Source organism: Chlamydotis macqueenii, chromosome 20 (genome assembly GCF_036417535.1).
Source record: "Chlamydotis macqueenii isolate bChlMac1 chromosome 20, bChlMac1.mat, whole genome shotgun sequence".
Lineage (NCBI taxonomy): Eukaryota > Metazoa > Chordata > Aves > Otidiformes > Otididae > Chlamydotis > Chlamydotis macqueenii.
In genome coordinates, this window is record NC_141575.1 from 11,289,642 (window position 1) to 11,311,248 (window position 21,607).

A 21,607-nucleotide genomic window follows, 5' to 3' on the forward strand; every position below is an offset into this window, starting at 1 on the left:
GTGGCCATCTCTGCTGGAGTCATCTCGTCCCCCAGGGTTGGGTTTGGACCCTTGGTGGGTGACCCGCTGCTCTGGGAGTTGAGAAACTCACTGTGCTGAGTGCAGCAAGAGCTTTAGGTGAGGCAGATGGGAGTCTCGGGGTAAAACCACCCCGATACCCCGCCTTGGCTGGTGCGTGGCGGTGGAACAGCTCCTGCCCCATGTTGACACGTGGGTACAGCCTTGGTGCGCGGTCCGGTCTGGCCCAAAGGCAGGCGACTCGCTCTCACAGTACACGCGGGCAACAGTGGGAGCAGGGGACTGCGCTGCCGCCCGCGTCTGGAAGCAGAGCGACGTGGCTTTTGCTCTGCAGCATCCCAAACTAGGTCAGCGCAAACATCTCCGCAGGAGACAGAGCCTCCGGATTCCTCTTCCTGCACGTTTCGGACGTACTAAAATAGCAACAGCATAAAAAGCCTGAGAACCTGGTTAGCAACCAAAGCTCTAGAAATACAAAGAGCCCAGGGCAGTTAGTTCAGTCAGGTGACAAGATGATGCCACGTCTCTTGTTTTCCTGTGACATGTCTTGCTGGCACGACGCAGTGCCCGGGCAGGGGGTCCCAGGCCGCTTGGTGTGTGTGGGGGGGTGGGTGTGTGTGTAATGGGGCTGCTGCTGGGGGTTTGGCACGGCTCTGCTCTCAGCTGGGACTGTTGCTCTAAGACCGTTGGGGTTTTTTGGATGATATTGCTGTTCACCCTCCCCACTCCAGACTGTGTTCATGGAAGGGTGCGGGATTATCCTGGTTTTGGCTCTTTGGCTCAGAGCAAAGCCCTAGAGAGCGTCCTCCCTGTGCTATTTTCACACTGAGGGTGGTGGAGCACTGTCCCAGGTTGCCAAGAGAGGTGGTGGATGCCCCATCCCTGGAAACATTCTGATTCTGTTGAAGGGGCCTGGCTACTGGACAGGTGAAAAAATACCCCAGAAGACAACACAAACCTTTCTAAGGCTTTTCTGTGCCTCACAAGTCAAGAGAGAGCTCCTTGCGTGCAGTGGAGAGCCAGTGTGGGCCCTCAGAGGTTGTGAGAAGATGTTGTTTGGCTTGCCAAAGCTGGTGGGAACCCCACTGGTGGGATGCGGGGCTGGGAGGGAGAAAAGGAGCACGAGAGCAACCACCAGGCACTCGACTGAGTTCATAGCACCCTTTCCCATCCCAGCAAGGTAAAAACTGCCCAGGCTGCAGTTCTAAAGCAAACCTCATCCTGAAGTGCAAGAAGGGGAAGGAGGAGCAGCCCTGCGTGAGGCTGTGGCTCCTGAGCGGTCAGGCCAGGATGCTTGGCGGGCGTGCAAGCTTGGAGCAGGGTGGGCAAGCTGTAGTCAGGGCTGTGACCAGTCTGCACCACTGCTGGTTTGTTGGGAAGACGTCCTCAGGGATGCCGGTGCGGCGGGAGGCAGGAGCTGGGAAAATCAGTTGCTGCAAGGGCGAAGTGATCCGTTAGCTTTGCTTGTTGCTTACAAGTCATTTGATAGCAGGGCTATTTAACGAAACAGAACGGTGTCTGTACTCTGCGAACAGACAAATTAAGCTGGAAATACCAGCCTCTGCACAGCTGGTTTCTGCTCCAGATAAGAATCTGATTTGTAAAGCCTTCAAAACTGCTCCAGCGTGGCAAGAGGCAGCTCCCTGCGGCCGGAGGCCAGCCGAGGGTGTGTGAGCTGTGCCGAGCGATGGGAGCGAGGGGCCGGTGCAGCCTTGGTGCCAGGCAGAGATGTGCCAGCTGTATGCTGAGCCAGAGAAAGGGACACTGTCTGAGCAGAGAGCAGCTCCTTGCGTGCCAGCATGGGAGCTGGGAACAACTCTGCTTTCAGCATGTTAACGCTGCTGTTAGTGCTGCCCCCAGTCCTTCCCAGAGCAGATGGGGCAGGGGATCCCCAGCAGGATGGGCACATCTGGAGAGGACGGGCTGGACCGGCCAAACTGATGCAGGAAGATTGCATGGTGCAAACTTCTTAGAGCTGTGGGAAATCAGACAAATTTTGGGCTTTGGGATGGCACCTCTTGTTTTTCAAGGCCCCCAGGTAGGGCAGCGCTCAGGGCAGGAAGGTCCTTCGGCTCAGGGCCGTGGCTCTGCGGGGCTGTCACCGCCTCCAGGAACGTCCCCCGGGAGGACAGCGGCAAGGCTGGAGGATGTGTCCTGTACGGAGCCTGCGTTGACACGGCCGCTGCCTTCAGAGCAACTGTTTTTAGAGCAAAGCTGCTAGTTTCTGGGGGACATGAGCATACGGTGTGTGCAGCATCCACTCCTGGAGATGCAGGAAGAGAAAGCCATGAGGGATACAGCTGTGATGGTCCCAGTGGGCTTTCCCTGCCAGAGTCAGTGCAGGAGGAGCTCTGGGGATAGCTGTGGCTGCCCGTGTGGGCCAGCTCTCCAACCCTGGTGTCAGGGGACGTGGTGGAAGTGGGGCTCCGGTGACTTCTCTGCTACCACTGTAAGATTTCCCTGGACTTCACTGGGTGATGAACCCATCCTGCCAGCTGCAGCCGGTCACAGGAGTTGTTCTGTGGGTTTTTTCTCCATCTGCAGAGCCTTCCTCACTCTCATCCTCGGGTCCAGGTCTGCCTGGGGAGGCTGCTCCCTGCCCTTTGGCTGTGCTGAGCAAGGATCTGTACAACCCATCAGCAGGGTGACCCAGCTTGGTGAAAAACGTCCGGAAAGGGGGAGGCGTGGAGCCTGGAGGTGGGCTGGGGCTGGTGGGGAACGGCAGCAGCGGCAATGCGATTATAGCGAGAGCGGCTTTAGGAGCTAATCGAGTTAGCAAGGCTGCCTCCTTGGGCCGAATAATGCCCGTCTGCGCAGAGCACGGTGCTGTTTTTAACCTTGCGTGGCTGCGCCGGTCTTGTTTCCAGCCCAGCCGCGCGATGAATTGCATTAGCATGATTGAAGAGACGGCAAACGGCGGAGCGGGGGCAAGGACGAGGCGCCGGGGGCTGGAGCTGCTCCAGCTGGTGTGGCGGGCAGGGAGATCAGCGGCACAACACCCTGCATGTAACGAACCTCCTGCGACCGCCTGATTCTCACTGCTTGTTTCTTTGTGTCTTCCACACTCAGAACGGCTGATTACTCTTCCCTCTGCCTCCGTGACCTGAGAGTACCTCGGAGATGATGGCTGGCTGTATCTGAAAGATGTAGATTATCCTTAAGCTAAATAATTACGGACACTTTGTGGTGTGGACTTTGGGCCGCGGGAGTCTGTGGGAGCTGGTGGATCCTCAGCGCTTTTCAAAGCCCGACTGCCAGTCTTTCTCCCATAGCTGCTGACGATGTGAGCAGGCGTGGATCTATCCTGCACCCCAGCCCTTCCTGGCAGCGCTGGCTCCGGTGCTGGGAATGAGCCGGCGGCGGGTGCGCGGCCGGGAGGGACCGGCCGGCCCCTTCCTGGCCATTCCTCTGGTCAGGAAGGGCAGGGCTGTTTCTCTCACTATTTACAGCGTGCTTGACAAGTGCAAGTAAATGTGCTGTCAACAAAAGCAAACAATGTGTAATCGAGGGATGATTGAAACCAGGGCTGCAGCGGTGGCGTGGGGAGGGCTGCTGCGGCCGAGCTGCAGGCAGTGGTGGCATGGGGAGGGGTGAGCGTGGGTGACCCCTCTCCTGCCCCATGCCTGGCCTCCTCTTCCTCACCCCCAGCACCCTGCTGCGCCCCAGGCACCCACCACGCTGTGATTCCTCTGCAATCCCTGTTCCCCAACACCTCCCTGCCTTCAGCAACACCCTCTCTCCTTACGCTGGCTCATCTCCCAGACCTTCCCTTGGATGTACCCTCTTGAGCTGGCACGGCCAGGGGGCCACTGGCGTTTGGGTGGCTGTGCCAAACACTTGGGCTGGGGACAAGTGGGGTGAATCTCTCTGACCGGGGCGCTTCACTCAGTGGCAGTGTAGTCAGAACACAATCGGCTGTCTGATGGCGAAGGAGGGGAGGGATTTGCACCTTCTCGCTTTGGTTTTGGCCCAACGTCCTTCCATTTTGGGCTGAGAACCTGCTGCTCCGTCTGTGCCAGCTTGGCTTCGCAAAGTCCCGCTCGCCTGCCGCTGTGAGACAGGCCGGGCAGGGCACGGCCAAGGGTCCAGGAGAGCTGGAGCTCCGTCAGAGCCTGCTGTTCTTCCACAATGCCAATGTGAGGGGCTGGGCAGGGCGCAAGCACATCACAACAGCACCCGGGGGGCCAAGCTGACCCCAGCCGCAGACCCTCCCGGCACCTCGTGCTGTCGGGGTGCTCAAACGGAGGAGAAAGCCTTGAGGTTTCCTCTGCCCCAGTAAGGGTTAAAGCATCAGCTGGCAGTGCTTACGAGCCAGGTTACAAAAGCAAGGCAATAAGTGTGGTGTTCTGTGCCAGCCAAGCTCTTGCCCGGGGCCGGAAAAACTCGTTACTGAGGATGGCCAAAGGCGGCTCTGGTAACGCCGTGGATTCGGGAGGCTGCGGGACTGGAGACACTTTTCCCTGTGAGTCAAGCTCCCGTTCAGCTCCCTCCACGTAATTACCTGGAGGAAACCGCCCCTGCCAGCGGTCCCTGTGCATCAGAGCGAGTGGGACCTCGCATCCACACTGGCGACCTCGATGCACGCTGACACGCGGACCTCAGCCTTGGCACCTGATGGGCCGAGAGGAGGGCAATGTGTCGGCTTTAATTCAGCTGAGACAGGAGTTAAGAGACAGCAGTAGGTGTGAGGGAGCTGCAGACACAAAAGAGGGAAATGCAGTTTGAGCCGCCCCGGATTGATCCATCCTGCGCTGCGTTCCTGCTGGGTTTGTACCCTTTTTCATGGGAGCAAGCCCCAGATGCAAACAGGGCATCAAAGGCTGTGTGGGGTGATTTTGCAGCCAAAGCATGTCCCAAACGTCCCTTGTGAGTGTAAGGAGCCCGGCTTCATTCCCTGCAGCGCAGGTGAGCGCTGAGGTGTCCTGGGGCCGATCTGTCACCCTGTCGTTCCCTTCGTGCGCGTCAGCTGGCTTCCAGGCCGGAGCGGAGGGGTGCAGCACAAGGCCCAGGGAGGCTCGAGTTGGCCTGGCTGTTTGCGTGGGGTGGACAGGATGCTGGGCTGGGATACTGGGCTTTTTGGCATCTCCCCTGGCACTAAGCCCCGGCTCCATCAGACTTGGTTTCCAGCCCTGCCCACTCTTGGTGCTGGCCCGAGTGGCACGGAGAGGCCTGGGGCTGCCAGCCCAGGGCAGCCGCTCGCTTGGCCCCGGTGCTGCTGGCTCCCGGGGGTCCCAAGGCACACATGTGCCCGGAGCGAGCAGGGAGGGGTGGCGGAGCAGACGGGGCAGCTGAGAGCCGCAGGTCCGGCTTTATTTGTTCATTTGCTTAGCTGGACTCACGCCATTCGGAAAGCGGGCCTCTCCCCTCCAGCAAACACGGGCTCCTGTTTCTCAGGCGCTGTGCAGTGTTCTCCCAGTCACGGCCAGCAGCACCAGTGATCCTTCCCGCATCCGCCCAAGGAGGGCACGGTACAGCAGCGGCGTGAGCAGCCGCCGGCACCTTTGTCACAGCCAGAGGCATTTTTAAACCCTTGCAGGTCCCTTTCTCGCCGGTCAGAGCGAGCGCGCTGGCAGCCGGGGGATAAGCAGTGTTGAGATCATTTGTGCAGAGCGGTCAAAAGTGCAGGCTGGGTGGTTTGAGGCAGAGCTGCTGGGGTTTGGTGAAGGCACTGGCGATGCTTCGTGCAAGCGCTGCCTGCAAAGGGGGACGGTGCCCGTGCCAGGCGGGGCTGGCACCGTCCACTCAGCTGGAGCGCTCCTCTCCTGGGCCCAGATGTCTCCTGTTCCGGGGAGCTGCCGATGCTCTTCCCTCCTGGCACGGCGGGGGCTGTGAGCGTGTGGTTGGGCAGACTCGGAAGGCAAGTTCAAGTACATCCTTGTGAAAGTTCCTCGAACCCTGATATGTTTGTGAAGCCAAAGGATGTGTTCAAAATGCTGGGGGCCTCTGGGTGCCCAGAGTGGGGTGGGCTGGGAAGACATGGCTTCATCCCTCCGTGAGGCTTGGCGTCCTGCTCTGTGATGAGCCCCTTCCTGATGGAGCGGCAGGGCAAGGCTCAACAGCGTGATTGCCGGAGGGTTGCATTTGGCTTTGGAGCCAGCAGCGTCGGTGTTGGTACCGCTGGGGGTTCCTCCGTTCCGTGCGCAGCTCTGGCTGTGGCCCTGTTGGTGCCAGCCACCGGCAGAGCTGCTCTGCCGGGTCCTCTTCTCTCGGTGGTTGCTTCTGGTGGGCTGAGTGCCAATGATGGGGTCCTCTCCTTCCTCCCCGTTTCCCACTCCTCTGCTTTTTTCCTGCCAGGGATATTTATGACCCCGACATCCTCTCGCTGGCCTCCAGCACCAGATCCCACCGCGCTCACCCTGTGAGCCGGGCTACCCAGGTTGAGGTTTGCAGGCAGAAGCTGGTGCCCAGCTTGGGCAAACTCGAGCTGCATGGCCAAAACGCTGGCTGCAGCGCGGTGGGTGCCTGCAGGTTTGGATGGGGGCTGGGTTTACTCCCAGCTGAGAGGGGCCAGGGACCCTGGGCTGGGGATGCTCCGAGTCTGAGGGGCAGCTGGGCACCCCCGGTGCGGTGACATCCCTGGGCTGCGTGCCCATGTCCCATGGACCTGCAGCCGGGCAGGTGGCCTCACGGAGGGACCAGGGCCAAAACCCACCGGGCCTGGCTCCCTTTGCCGGCGCAGGCAGGGTCAGTCAGTAAAGCGTCGCACCAGGAGGGCACATGACCAGCCAAGGCAGTCGTGTGGGGGTGTCGCTGGCCCTTGCAGGAGAGGGGAAGGGGCACAGTCGTGTGCCGGTGTTCCCCAGATGAAGACCATACACCCTCCTGCGTGTTTTTCTCCCTGTCCCTGCCCGCGTGGGCAGAGCCACTCATAGGGCGTTGCAGCGCAGGGGGCAAAGCGCCAGGCTGCAGAGCATCTCCCACTTCAGAGCTTTGCCACGGAAAGTAGTTTGGGAAAAAAAAAACCCAGCTGTGAACCTGCAGCGGAGTTTCATTTAGGAGGAAGCGCTGGAATCGGTCTGCGGCTTGGTGTCGCTCGGGGGCAGGACAGGGCAGGAGAAGGGGAGCTGCAGAACGAGCGCGGCGGTTTCAGGGTGATGCATCGCTCTTCCCCAAGGCAGAGCGGCCGTCCCCTTACCAGCAGGTGACAGTGCCTCCAGGCATCGCTGGCAGAGCCGTAAATAGCACGAGGGGCGCGAGGGAGCGGCTGGGGCGGCTTCAGCTGCCGCTTGACGCGGACATCGATAACGGCAGAGGCACAGCTGAGTGCTGTGCTAGCGTCTGCCAAGCCGCGGCTGCGGGCACGTGTCGGGGCTGGGGCCGCCGGAGAGAGATGCCGCTCGCTCGGCCCGTGCAGCTGGGATGCGACTGAGAGCCCGGGTTTGGTAGGTTTTACTTTCCAAGTTCGCGGCCTGTGGGCTGTACCCTTTGCCAGGTGGGATCCGGCCGTGGGTCGAGGACACAGTGCGGCGCCGATGTCCTTTGAGATCAAAGCCGTCCGCTCCCCGCGCTGGTCCTCCCGCACCCCTGTGCTGGGCTGGACCCTGTTGTCTCCCGGGGAACCTGTGGCTCCTGCCCGGCTTTGTTCGCTCCGGGCTGGGTCTGAAGGGCTGGGAACGAGCAGCGTCTGGGGGATGAGAGGGCATTTGTAGTGACGGGGACATTTTGAGGTTCCCTTGTGAATTTGGGCTGTGTGCGGCTGTGCCATCTGCATCGGCTGGCTTTCGCTGCGGGAGCGACGTTGCGGTGTGCTGCCAACGTGGATGTTCTGCTCGGGGGCTTTTACAGCCTTTTGGAGACCCTCTGTTCACCGGCACTGGGGACAGACTGGTAAATTCAGCCCTTACCACTGAGATCAGAGCTGTGCAAGGGCTCATAGCGCCGGAGGGGATGGAGGGCGGTGGGCAGGGAACAGGTCGGGGTGCAGCGCTGGGGCTGCCGGGGTGGCTGTGGTTTGGGGCTGGCGGTTCGGGGCGGTAACTCCAGCTGCTGGCCGCAGTACGGGGGGTTGGGAAGCTTTGTCCCAGGGTGTTTGCTGACACCTTCAGCAGCTGATCTCAAACACAGGGGGCAAGCTACACCTGCAGGCCTGGCTTCCTCCTGCACGCCCTCCGCCACGGGTACGGCTGTTGCCCTCTGTTAAGCCTCCCCTCCCGTTCGCCGCTGTCGTTGCAGGGAGCGGAGCAGCTCTGGGGAGAGGCGCGGAGCGCGGCGGCGGTGGTGGGGCTGGGCGATACCCCGGCCAGGCGCCGCTGCAGGGCGATCCGTTGGGAATGACAGTAACGGGGTAATGGGATTAGCGCAGGCTGCTGCCACGGGATTGTTTCCTCTGCAGAGGAGGGCTTCTCCTTCCAGGGCTGTCGGACGTTTCCAGCCCAGGGTTTTTTGGGCGGTATGACCATTCTCACCCCCACAGGTGGCTCATCGGAGGCGAACATCCACCCTCGCCACCCTGCCCCGCTGCGCTGCTGGATCCTGAGCTTTGGGTTTATCCACGCGCGCTTGCTTTTGCTGTTGTGCTAATTGCTTGTTATCAATTATTCATCCGTTCAGTAAGGAAGCAGAGGTGGAAAGCCCTGCGGTGCAATGAGCCCTTGGCTCTGGCCGGCCCCACAGAGCCACTGCAGCTCAAGGAGGGCAAGGAGCGGAGGATACTCCTTGTAAGCACTTTCAAAATCACTCCCATGAAAATTTCCCCAAGTTTGATAGTTGTGCTTGGTGTTTCTGGCTCTGTTTTCTTCCTCTCCGCCCCATGCTGTGTGTTAGATGCTGCTCCCTGTAGCCATGTGCTTACTCGGTCCTTCGTGGTCACTTTTGAAGTCTCATCATCAGCGGTTTTGGTGGCATTTCACTGGGCCAGTTAGGACTGCGAACACAGTTTGTCCTGTGCTAAGAACTGAAATTGTAATTTTTTCCTTGCACTTCAGTAAAAACCTACTTTGGAAATGTTGATGTTTCCCAGTTGATGTAGGCGCCGTTTTCCCCGCATCCCGCCTGCCCGGGGGAGGGATGTTACCTCCGCACGTGGGACGCACTGCCGGCAGTGGAGCTGGCTGCACCTTCCCCAGAATCCCCCTGGAGAGGGACTCGGTCTTGTTCCCACCAAGTTTTGGGGACAGGTGAAGCACCTCTGAGCCAAGGTAGATTTAAGGTCAGCAGGTTCCCCCGTGGGGCTCATGGAGGGTGGGGCTGCCATGGTCAGGGCACAGCCCACGAGAGCAGCGTCTCCAGCAGTGTCTCTGGAGGTCCATTGACTCCCCCCGGGGTAAGAGCGCAGTCAAAGCAACGTGTCCTTCGCTCTCCTGCTCAGCTCCGTGTCCAACAGTGTGGGGACTTTCCTGCTTTTCCCAGTCCCTGATTTTGGCTGAGGAGCTGCCTGGGTGCTGGGTACTGCGGTTCTCCCAGGAGTGTTTAGCCTCCTCTTCCCCAGGATTTCTGCAAGAGAAAGAGGGACATTGCAAAATCTGAGCATCCATGGCAGGAGCCAGAAAAGGCTGAATTCATAGAATCACACAATCACAGAAGGGTTTGGGTGGGAAGGGACCTTTCAAGGCCACCCCGTCCAACCCCCCTGCCAGGAGCAGGGACATCCCCAACCACATCAGGTTGCTCAGAGCCCCGGCCAACCTGGCCTGGAATGTTTCCAGGGATGGGGCATCCACCGCCTCTCTGGGCAACCTGGGCCACTGCTCCACCACCCTCACTGTAAAAAATTTCTTCCTTAAATCCAGTTTAAGTCTCCCTCCCTCTGTTTTAAACCCATGACCCCTCGTCCTGTCACACCAGGCCCTGCTGAACAGTCTCTCCCCACCTTTCCTGCAGCCCCCTTTAGGCACTGGGAGCCGCTCTCAGGTCTCCCCGGAGCCTCCTCTTCTCCAGGCTGAACAGCCCCAGCTCTCCCAGCCTGGCCTCACAGCAGAGGGGCTCCAACCCTCTCAGCATCTGCGTGGCCTCCTCTGGACCCTCTCCAACAGCTCCACGTCCTTCTGATGTTGGGGGCTCCAGAGCTGGACGCAGCGCTGCAGGGGGGTCTCACCAGGGCAGAGCAGAGGGGCAGAATCCCCTCCCTCGCCCTGCTGCCCACGCTGCTGGGGATGCAGCCCAGGGTGCCGTTGGCTTTCTGGGCCGTGAGTGCACATTGCCGGCTCATGTTGAGCTTCTCATCCACCAGCACCCCCGAGTCCCTCTCCTCAGGGCTGCTCTCCATGCATTCTCCACGCAGCCTGGATTTGTGCCTGGGATTGCCCCAACCCACAATTCAATTTTATTGTGTCCAGGCTTTACTTGAGCCACAGTGGCTCCATGACTGTGAGGAGCAGAGGTTTTGAAATAAGAAGCTGAGAGCCTCCAAAAAATCCCTGACCTCCCAGAGCTGGGGATTTAATGGAATTCCAAATAGCACAGCACTTCTGGCAGCGTGAGAGCTGGCAGCACCGGGGGAAGGCTGGTGCAGGATTCAGCTCACAGCTGTGCCGTCTCTGTGGCCGGTGTTTTCCCGGCTGGAAGTCCCGGCCATGGGCCACCAGAAAGGGCATGTTATTTAAAGAAATGCTGGAGAAGTCGAGGCCACGCTCACAAACCCACATCTGTTTGTTGAAATTTGCTGTGCTGGCATCAGAGCAGCAGCAATCAGAAAAAAACTGATTGAGTTACAGACCGGAGAGCAGAGGATTTGTGGTTCTTCTCCCTTGTCTTGGTTTCAGGAGTACTTTTGAGTCAGTGAGTGATGCCAAAAGGCAGAGCAAGTCAGGCAGGGGGTATAGGTGCAGAGATTGAGGGTGCTAGAGCAGGAAGGGCAATGTTTGGCTTTTTTGGGATGTGTTGAGGCTTCTTCCATGGGGGAAGCGCTATTAGGGACTCTGCTGCTGTCGCTCTGATCTCAGACTAATCATGCTCCTGCTCTAAAGTTTTCCTGGGGCTCAGAGGCAGCTCTTCTGTCTGCTTCCTCTTCCCCTTCTTGGGACACGGGGCCTTGGGCACTCAGTCTGAGGGAGAAACTGGAACGGTGCGGTGTGGGGTGCTCCAGGGAGGGTGCAGTAAAGCCCCATGGCTATCCCCATTCAGGACAGGGAGACCCAGGTGATGAGGAAGGGAAGATGCAGATCCCAGAGAACGGAAATCCGCATATTGAGGATAGGGACACCCAGATGTTGAGGGCAAGGAGACCCAGATGTTGAGAGCAGTGAGACCAAGGTGTTGGGGATGCGGAGATCCAGATGTGGGCCACTGGCTCCTCAGCTGGTGGCCAAGGGAGAGGGATGCATGCCCCAGCGAGACCACGGGATGTTTTGGATGAGTCCTTGAGGTGGAAGGATGGATGTTCCCTTCTCCTCCCTGCTCAGACAGTCCCAGCACCGCCTCCGTCTGCTGCCTCCTCCCACCATCCCACGGCTGCAGCGATGGTGACAGAGGAACCTGGCTGCAGCCCTCTCCTTGCTGGCCCGGCTCAGCTTTGCACAGCGAGGTGGCCCTCGGCTACGTGTGGCTGAAGACCCTGGTGCCTCCAGGCTGGCCGTGGCAGTGTCACTGCCACTGTCCTTCCGTCTTCCCCCCGCCACCGGTGATGTTTAGCAGAGCTCGGCCATGGCCCTCGCCGCGCGGACGGGATTTCACAGCCCCACTGAGGCTTGCAGCCCCAGATGGAAACCTCGCGCGGTGGTGAGGCTCCTGCTCCTATCCTGTCCGTGCCACTGAGGAGCAGCAGAGCCTCTGATTGAATTAGTGCGGGGATTTAATTTAATCCCCAAATGTCTCTCATTTTAAAGGAGCCTGTTCATTTCCTTCTAGGGCCTTATCTGGTGCGGGCGATCGGCAATATTGAGCAGAAGGACTGGACAGATAGGGAGCTGCCGGGGAGGGGGAGGGCTTTGCAGGGAGCAAATTGAAGGCTGCGTGGGTTTTTCCTCTAATTATTTCATGAAATAATGATGACAGTGATTGCAGTACAAATGGGACATAAACAGCATCGTTAAAACACACGCTGGTGCAAATGGCAGCCTTGCACGGCAAGTCTGGAAACATTCTGTTTTTACAAGAAATTCCGGTGGGAGGAGTGGAGCAGCCCCAGGACGGGGTAAACTGGGCACCCGCTTTGTGCCTCCCACCCACTGCAGCTCTTTCGGGGATGGGGCAGACGGCGCAGATGGGGCTGAGGGTGTGGTGGCCTCTGAATTTTAAGTCTTCCGCCTTGCTGGGGCAGTTCGGGCGATCCTAAATCACTGCCTGTGGCGAGCCAGGCTGGAGGGGATGGAGCGGGTCATCTCCATGCTCGCAGGTGTACGGGGTCCCTTTTGGCCTGGAAAAAAAGGACGAGGCACAGGTGGAGGGGGGTGAGCTGCTCTGCATGTTGGGTGGGAGGCAGCTGGCTGTGGGGCTGAACCCAAGCATCTTTTTTGGAAATCTGGTCATGTTTTGCACCCGTTGGCTCAGACGAGTGCCTGCGGATGCTGCCGGGTGATCTCTGCGCCGTCTCCTTGGTGCAGAGCAGATGGTGCCAAAGCCAGAGCCTGAACACCTCCGAGGTGTTTCCTGGGGACCCGGCAGCTCTGGCAGCCCGCTGGCTGGCGCAGCTCCGAGGGATGGCCAGCGGCTCCCCGTGCAGGGCGAGGAGGTGTTTGGCAGCGGGTTTGGCGGTCCCAGGGGCCAGCTCGTGGGGCTCTGCTGTCACAAGCCAGGGACCCCCATGGGGATGCAGCCTCCGTCCGCTCTGCGCCTGCCCCTCTTGCTGCTGGGACATGAGGCTGAACAGGCTGGTTCCTGAAGCCACCGCACTTTTTGAAGCTGAATCCCGGAATCATGGAATGGGTGGGGCTGGAAGGGACCTTTAAAGATCACCCAGTCCAACCCCCCTGCCATGGGCAGGGACATCTTCCACTGGGTCAGGGTGGTCAAAGCCCCGTCCAGCCTGGCCTTGAGCATTTTCAATGCTGGGGGATTATTATGTATTAATTTATACAGCGGTGGGGGCTTTCTCAGCTCCAGATTTCTGGTTGCCATTGAGCTTGTGAAGACGCTTGGGTCTCAAGTGGGGATACAGCGATGTTTTTTCTGGGTGACCTGGGGCTGGTCCCACCCCAGCGCTTCGGGAAGTGCTGCCCAGAGGAAGGACTTTGCTCTGCTCTGGTCTTTCTCCCCTGCTGAGCTGCTTTTACCCCTTTGGCTCCAGTGGGCTCTGTGCACAGGGAAAATCACACGAAGAGAGGACCCAGCTCTGGCAGTGGGGGCTCGCTGCAGGCTCCCTTGGCTCACAAGAAAACCTTGGAGGTTTTTTCCGTTGGGCTGCTCCTGGCTTTTCCCTTTGAAAGGGCAGAGTTTGCTCAGGCCTTTCCCGGCGGCAGAGGAAAGCTGGCAGAAAACAGCCCTGAAGGCTTAAAAGAAGGAAAGGGGCTGGTTGTGGTTTTGCAGGGCCATGTCCGCGCGTGGCACGGTGGTCAGGGAGGCTGAGCTCGGGCAAGCTGCAGCGGAGCAGAGCCCGGTGCTTCCCTCCTGCATTTGGTGATGGGCTGCAGCAGGGGCTGGAGCTGCTGGGCAAGAGCTTCTGGTTTTCCCTGCTGACCTTGGGGGGATCTCTGCAGGGCTGAGCCCCGCCAGCAGCTCCCAGGGGGATGGAGGAGCCATCGGGGTAGGGATGCTGTTACTGAGGGATCCGTCCGGGTAGGGATGCTGTTACTGGGTGAGCCATCGGGGTAGGGATGCTGTTACTGGCGGTGCCTCCGCAGCCGGAGCTGATCCTGTCCACACCAGCTGTACCGCTGGGCAGAGCCACCCACAACCGGCCCTCCTGGTTTCCTCCAAACCCACTGGTGCTGTTGGTTGCTGGAGCTGGGTCGCCCCATCCCACTCCTGCCCAGTAGTCACCAGCTTGCTTCTGGTGAGGGAACGCAGTGCTCCAGGGACCAGGACCCACACTGGGTGCTGTGGGAGCAGTGGGCGATCTGCCACCACCTGGGGACGGTGCTGTCCCACCCACTGGAGCACCGTTAGGGCTGTGTGAACTGGGGGCAGCCTTGCGATTGGGGTGTTAGGAGCCACCCAGGAAAGTGGCCAGCAAGAGATTTGGGGTGCTTCTGCCTTCATCCTTCTTTATCTTCTCTTCTGGGCAGATGCTGGAGACGGATGCTGAGAAGCTGGGGCAGATGCACTCGGAGGACAGGAAGGCGGCAGCAGGTGATGCTTCTCCGGCCGCAGAGGCACCGTCTCCGACCAAGTCCCGGGAACCTCTGGGAGCCACTCAGGGTCCTGTCCTGGCAGAAAAGCAGCCAGTGGCCACCGAGAAAGGAGAGGAGCAGCCCAGCTCCCTGCCAGCCTTTATCATCCCCGAGCTGCGGCTCGACAGCACCTTCAGCCAGAGCGCGGTGGGCACAGCAGGTGGTACCACGGACGGCGAGGATGAGGAGGAGGATGAGGAGGAGGAAGATGAGGATGAAGAGGAAGAGGAGGAGGACAGTGACGAGCATTACCTGGAGAGGAACGAGGCGAAGCGCAGCAGCATGATAGAGACGTCGGGCTGTCAGCCTGTCTACACGCTAAGTGTGCAGAGCTCCCTGCGGCGCCGGACCCACAGCGAGGGCAGCTTGCTGCAGGAGGCCAAGAGCCACTGCTTCACCTCCGACACCACCCTCAACTGCTCGGACAGCCAGGGTGCCAAGGGCAACTGGGCCCTGCCCTCCCCCAGGACCCTGAAGAAAGAGCTCGCCAAAAACGGCGGCTCCATCCACCAGCTCACCCTGCTGTTCTCAGGCCACAGGAAGGTACGTGAGGCAGCGCTGGCTCTGCAGGGTGGCCGGCGCCTGCTTGGCCACGGGGATGGGGGAGCTCCTGGGGTGGAGGTGTCCTGGCATGTGGCCCCTCTCTCAATGGCCACGGCAAAGCTGGTGTCTGAGGGGCCGGGAAGGTCCCTGCCACTGGCAGTCAGCTCTAGGAGATGCTCAGCACCCAGGGGATGTCACCCAGAGCCAGTGTGCCAGTGCTGTGCGTGGGCATCTCCCACCAATGCATCCAGATCCTACAGGATCCCATGTCTTGAAGAGCCGCTGTCTGCCAAGACCGGTGCAGGGAGAGGCGCCCCTGAGTGTCTGCAAAGAGCTGCTCGCAGCAGCGGGTCAGGGAAAAGCCGGGCTGCAGAGAGCGTCCGGTGACCAGGAGGCCCTGGTGTGCTTGGAGATGGTGGGAGCGGGGTGGCTTCTGCCTCGCACAGCCTCACGCAGGCCTCTGACGCTTGCGGAGGGCCTGTCACGGGAAAAGGTTGGGCTCAGCAGTGGTTTCTGACTCCCACACGCAGAAAGAAGGAGGAGCGGTGGAGGCCGTGCAGCAGGAGCTTTGCACGGGGCTGGTTCACGGGCCCGGAGCTCTGGGATGCTCCCTGTGCCCCCTGGAGCAGTTTACCTCTCCTGTACTTTTGCTTAAGAAATGTTTACAGGAAGCGATGCGCCACGGCAGAGGCTGCGCGTGAGCAGTGCTGCTCGCCCCGTGCTCCCCGGGTGAGGCCTGGCTGGGGGCCCAGCGCGGCTGCTGGCCTTCCCGCGGCGCTGGCCCAGCACCCTGCTCTGCCTGATCACTGCCAGCGGCTGCGGGTACCGCTCTGCTCGGGGCTCTGCTGCTTGGCTCGGGACGCGTTGCGATGCTGAGGGTCGCGCTGTGCAGGTCAGGACCGCGTTACGTGGCTCAGGACCATGTCATGCTGCTCGGGACCGCCTTGCAGAGCGCAGGACCACATCACACTGGCTCCTTGGCAGAAGGGACTGGTACAGAGCCCTGCGTGCGGAGCTTGGCAGTGTGATGTGGTTAACCCTCTCCCTGCTGGGCTCATGCCGCTTCAAAAGCCACCTCTGCCGCTGTCTCCTGGAGCACTTTTTGGGCTCGGAGTCCCCAGAGAGCTGGTGAGAGCCCTCACGAGTCTAACAGGCCGGTCAGATGGGGTAGCCAAACTCTTGGGGGCTGGTGGCAGCAATTGTGGGCTGGGGGGTTCAGACCCCCTCCCGGATCCTGTGGAGAAGGCACACCTTTGTGGCAGGGACACCCGCCGGGTGCGGATGCAGGGGAGGTGGTGGCAGCGTCAGCGCCTGCTGACAGCGTCCCGTTAGGGCCGCAGAGCTGAGGCTCGCGGAAAGAGGTTTCACAGTGCCGCTGTGCGTGCAGCCTGAGAGCGCGCGGCTCTGCAGCCGGAGGCTTCCTCAGCGCTGGCTGAGACCGGGCGGCACGCTCACTGCTGGGGGGAGACCTGGGGAGCGTACCCCCTCCCTCCCCGGAGAGCGCCCGGGTGAACTCAGCTCCTCCTGGATTAAACTCTGGTGCAGAGGAGACCGGGTTGTTTTTTTTCCAGCAGGAACAGAGGCAGCTCATGCCGGCGGTGAGGACAGCGTGGCTGCTGGACCTCCTGGTGCTCCCGCTCCCAGCCCTACAGCAGCTCTGTCCGGCTCTGCGTGGCCGGTGCCTTAACCTGCTGCGGAAGGGCTGAGGCTGCCCGGGGGCCGCGGTGGGCACGGTGCTGGGCACTGCATGCACGGGCTTTTGGTCTGCTGCCGTCCCACTGCCTACGCTTTGGAGTCACTTCTGTCAGGCTGTGCTTTTGCTTAGTTGGATTAAACCCTCTTGAGGTTTCCGGAGCAGGATGCTGCTGCACAATATCCCTGTGGATCCCCTCACCTGCACCGTGTGCACTACCAACCTGAGCACCGACAGTGCCTGCACCCAGTCGCGGTGGCAGGGCACAGCATCCATCCTGGTGTTTGGGTTTTTTTCCATTGTATTGGCCCTTTTAACACCGTGGTGCCCGGCGTGGCTCTCTGCTCACCTCCTCACAGTCGAGGCTCAGAGGTGGGTGTTTTAGGAGCCCATTGTAGCTGGGAGCGCTGGGACTCCTCGGGCGAGCTCCGCTGCTGCCTTTTGTCCCCCAGTGCGGCGGAGCCTCCCTGGACAATGGCAGGAAACGTGCTCCGGCTGCGCGTCGCCCTGGCCGGCCCGCCTGCCGGGGCCCTATCTGCTCGGGGAAGGTGCTTTGCGAGGGCTGCATTGTTTGGGGCCGATAAACTCCGGAAACCTGGGCGCAGAATGGAAGGAAGTGTCAAAAGCCTCGAGCCCGGGGCTGCGGGGCTGCGCAGCGGGTTCCCACGGCACGGCCGTGGGGCGATGATCCTGGAAAGTGCCCCGCAGCCCCCAGCAACGTGCGCTGAGCTTGGTGAGGGGTCGAGCTGGCTGCGAGCATCTTCCAGTCTCCTTCAGTAATGGGTGAATTACTAAAGCCCCTGTGCTGTGGTGGTCCCAGGGGCCCCCAAGCCTGCCCCCAGGCTTCGTGGCTCGGAGGCTTCACTGGTGCTGCCCTCAGTTCGTGATGTCTCCGAGGTCCCTTTGGTTTGGCCAGGCCACCCCAGGGTGGTGGTCAGGGAGTGGAGCCCTCTGGGTGCTCCTTGGACATGAAAGCTGCCACGATATGATTCAATTCTGGCTGAACTGTTCTCTGTTCTTCCTTCCTGCGGGCTGCTGGGGGACCCCGGATTGATTTTGGGGGCACAAGGTGCTCTGCAGGCTGGGGAGGGGTCCCTGTGCCCACCTAGGACAGAAGGAACAGGAGTGTTAGGAATGGGGGTGTCAGTGTCCTCCCCGTAGGAGGTACCCGTCAGCGTCTTGAACGTGGAGGGGTACCTGGGCCACCAGCGTGACGTGTCCTTGGGTGCTCCAGGAACACCACGAACTGGGGGCGGCACAGGACGGGCGGGGGGAGGCCGGTTCCCGTGGCAGAGCAGAGAGGAGCTTGTCCTGTTGCGTTGCCGCAGCCAGCCGTGGTAGCGGGGAGGTGCGGGTGCCGTGGCTCTGTGCTGTGGGGACTGGGACCGCGGGGGATGCTGGCACTGCTGGTGGGTGACATGGGGAGTGCCACCGTTGGCGTGCACTGGCATGGTGATACAGACATGTTTTTTTTGTCCCCCCCAAGCTGAGTGGAGCCGACGCCGAGTGCAGCTGTGACGAAGGGGACGAGACCTCCCGCAAGAAACGGAGCAGGAACCTGTAAGTGTCGCGTCGCGGTGGCATCAGAGCGCGCCAGGGCTGCTTGCGGTGCTCAGGCACTGCAGCCGAGCCGGGGGCCCAGGCAGCCCTCGGGGTCCCCCTGTCTCATTCCCCCAAGCTTTTCTGGGAAGAAAGCCGCAGACGCGCGAGCCAAGGTCTCGCTTCAGACAGGGAGTCGTGGTTTTCAGGGAGGGGGTGGGGTGCGCACTGGGGGCATTGCACCGCCCGGCTGGGATCGGCCCCCTGCGCGCTCGATGGGGCCAACGAGCCATCTCTGGCCAGAGGTGTGGGGAAAGCAGCTTCCATGGTGCGGGCAGAGCTCTGCTCCCGCGGCGCCAGGTTCAGGGAGAGGACATGCGAGCGGTGAAACGTGAGCTGGGGGCCTCCTTCCTGCTGGCCCCGTGCCGGGAGGAGGAATGGGGGGGTTTCCCAGCGCCGGACGGGCTGCAGCCCTCGCAGCACATCGCAGCGTGCGGGCAGCGTGGCGGCAGCGCCCAAGGTGGGGGCTGCCGAGAGACGCTCGCAGCCCCTCCACCTCTCCTGGTAAGGCTGTGGGGTGCCCAAAAGGGGGTCCGGTCGAGGACGAGGCAGCCATGGCCTTTGCTGCCCAGGAGCGCAGCTGCAGCTGGGTGGGGGCAGGCGGGGATATTTTGGAACGAACGGCCTCCGGTTTTACAACGCGGGATCCGGCCGAGTGTCAGGGCCGCGGGGATGCCCGGGGCTGGGTCTTTCCCTGCTGCACGTGGCCCTGGACGGGTGGAGGAGCCACACGTGGGTTCGAGCGGCTCGGGGTGCGAGGGGGCCGAGCACGCTGGCTGCCCACGCCGGCTCGACGGCTCTGCCGCACGTGTCGCCTGCCAGTGAGCGGCACTGTTGTCCCGCGCGCTTCCCAGCTGCAACTGGCTATTTTTAGCTCTTTTCATTATTTCTCCCCCCCAACAACACTTGAAATGAAAATGAATCCCTGGCAGCCTGCAGCAGGGACGTCCCCCCATCCGTGTGTCCCTGCTGCGGGCGGGCTGGCGGGGGGGCTCAGCCGCCCCCAGCTCGGCGGGGTCAGGGGTGGTTGCGGAGAGGGTTTTCTCCTCACCTTGAGGCGGCGGGGGATGCGCTGGGAAGCCTCTCGGCATCGCACCGGCCAGCTATTGGCTGTGCAGCCCGTTTGCCCGCCATTGGCGGGGAGTATTTATGGTGCGAGGGGCCGGGGTTCGGCACTCGCCGCCTCTCCCGGCACCGGCACGCTCACGGGCACTCCCTGATGTACCACGCCATGGTGGACTTCTCCGAAAAATACCTGGAAAGGTAGGACTGGAGCCGCCTGCGGGGAAGGCGATGGGCTTTGCAGGGGATGGTTTGGGAGCGGCGCAGGGCGATGGGACTGGATGTGGCCTCGTGGCCATGCGAGGGTGCTGGGCGCATCTGGCTCTGTAGGGGTGATTCCAGAGAGAAGCCAGCAGTTTTTTACGAAATATTATTTTTTCTGTGACATTTTATGCCACAGATCAGTCGCAGCTGAGGGCGTTGTGTGCCCACGGCTGCTGCACCCCAGTTTCATGCCGTTTGCTATTTATTTACAAGCGTGTGCAAGAGGAGCAGCAGGTTTGCAGTCGAGGAACGTCCTGGGGTGATGCTTGCTGGCGTGGTACAGCTGGCAGCGCTGCCCGCGGGCCGCCATCACCTGCGAGCCCAGCGCCCGGCGCGTGGCAGGGCTGCCCGCTGCGGCTGGCTGGGGTTGCGCACATGCTGCGCAGGTAGAGGTGGCCCCACGTGTGCCGGGGACACGCACAAGGGCTTCTTGGTGCTCCGAAAGCCCCGCTGGGCGCTGAGCTGCAGCGGCTGCCTTGCTGAACTGGGAACGCTGCTAAAATTGTCGCCTGGGGCTGTGTGGGGTGGCCTGTCCCGTCCGGCGGCTGGTCCTCGGCTGCTGGCATGGGTAACGGGAGGCGGATGGTGTTTGGAGTGGGAGGCTCCATGTCTGGATCCGCTTTTCCCACGTTAGCACTGGGCTGGTGCCTGGCAGTGGGACCACAGCCCGGACGATGTGAAGGCAGCGAAATTGTCTGTACCCCCCGCCACGAGGGCACGGGTGGCACTGGGGACTGAGAGAAGGGTGGCTGCCCTCTAAAATCCTTCCCTGGCTCAGGGTGCTGAGCACCTTGCAGGACTGAGCCCAGGGGTTGCTGCACCCCTTTTTTTCCCCAGTGATTGCTGTGTTTTACCCTCCTGGGACTGGAGGGAGCTGTGGGTCCAGTGAGCATCACTCGGGTGGGGCACCCCCTGGCCTTGCATCCCCCCGTGCCGCTGGTGTCCCCAGCCAGCCCTGGGCATGGCTTGGCCAGGCAGCGGCGGCTCCTCCGAGCATCCTGGCGTGGACCCACTGGCGTGGGACCCGTGGGAGGTTGCGGGGGCGGCCTGGCCGTGCCACCCCTGGGCTCCGTCCACCCTGGTGTCACCGCCAGCCTCGGTGCAGCTGAGCATCCCATGCCCCCTGCGTGTCCCCTGCGCCCCTTCGTGCTTGGTGTCATGCAGGGGCTGTGCCACGAGGGGACAGCATCGCCCGCGCCCGTCCCCTCTTCCACCTCCCGCTCCCCAGCCTTGGCCCCTGGCAGCTCTCAAAGGGCCAGCCTGGGGCTGGGCTGGGGGGGTCCCATTTTCCCATGGCGCTTGCCAAAAATATTTGTCCCGCTTTGTCCTGGTGGCAGGTTCCTGGGGGAACCAGGAGCCCCGCGTCCGGGTGCACCTCAGTCTGTCCGAGCAGGGACGGCGGAGGGGGTGCCATGCCGAGTGGCCGTGCGGGGGGTCTGCGCCCTGGCACCCTCTGTGCCGCACGCCGCTTGTCCCGACCGCCCTGTTACGGCGATGTCCCCACGGCCGTGCCCGTCCCGGGCTGGCACCTGAGAAGTGTGAGCACTGGTGGGTCATGCTTGGGCTCCCGTCCCCGCAGCTGGGACACGATGCAGTGCTGTCCCTGCAGCGCTCCTAACCCTGCTCAGCCCCGCCGCCGGCCCCGCTGCCTTCGCCGGGACGCCTGCGCTCTATAAATAGCCCTCGTAAATCCCCGCTGTGATTATTTTCCCCGCCGTCTCTTGAAAGGCCTCTCTATCCGCCCTTGGCGCTGATTTTTCCACCTTTCCTTGAGTTTCCCCAGCAACGGCGCAGCTGTCCGAAACAGCGGTGGGGCTGACACAGCCCTTACTCACGCGCGCCTCGTTCACCCCACGCCGCATTTAAAGCTCCTCTGGGTTGAACCCTCCCACTTCCGCGCTGGCCGCACCGAGTGGGAGCGTGGCACGGAGCCGGCGTCAGAACAGCCGAGCGTCTGGCCGCGCCGGTCGCTCCGGGAGCCGCTGTGCGGGCCGTCCCAGCAGCCATGCCCTTTTTCCGTGACCTTTCCAAGCCCCAGCCGCTGGAGTTTCACGCGGAGATGCTGCTGGGCATGCAGAGGCCCCACAACGGCAGCCTGCAGCGCCGGCACACCATGAAGGAGTAGGTGGCGGGCGCAGGGTGGCGGGCGACGTGTGGGACAAGGCTGCCGGCGAGGCCCCTGGGTGCTGGGTGTCCCCCCCCACCCCTTGCCCGCCTGCTAAAA

General features: G+C 61.6%; 1 protein-coding gene across 4 annotated transcripts in view; it reads left to right on the forward strand.

The window, feature by feature from the left end:
* The window catches only part of RGS3 (regulator of G protein signaling 3), a 67,290-nt gene that overhangs the window by 42,589 nt on the left and 3,094 nt on the right, over positions 1 to 21,607 (forward strand). For 3 of the 4 annotated variants that reach the window (XM_086763788.1, XM_086763787.1, XM_086763784.1), the window contains 2 exons: positions 14,118 to 14,765; positions 17,945 to 18,018. In XM_086763788.1, the coding sequence (XP_086619914.1) occupies positions 14,118 to 14,765; positions 17,945 to 18,018 (722 nt within the window). Of the gene's footprint in view, positions 1 to 14,117; positions 14,766 to 17,944; positions 18,019 to 20,861; positions 21,505 to 21,607 lie in introns of those variants that run through there. The other variant, XM_086763786.1, reaches the window with a different exon arrangement.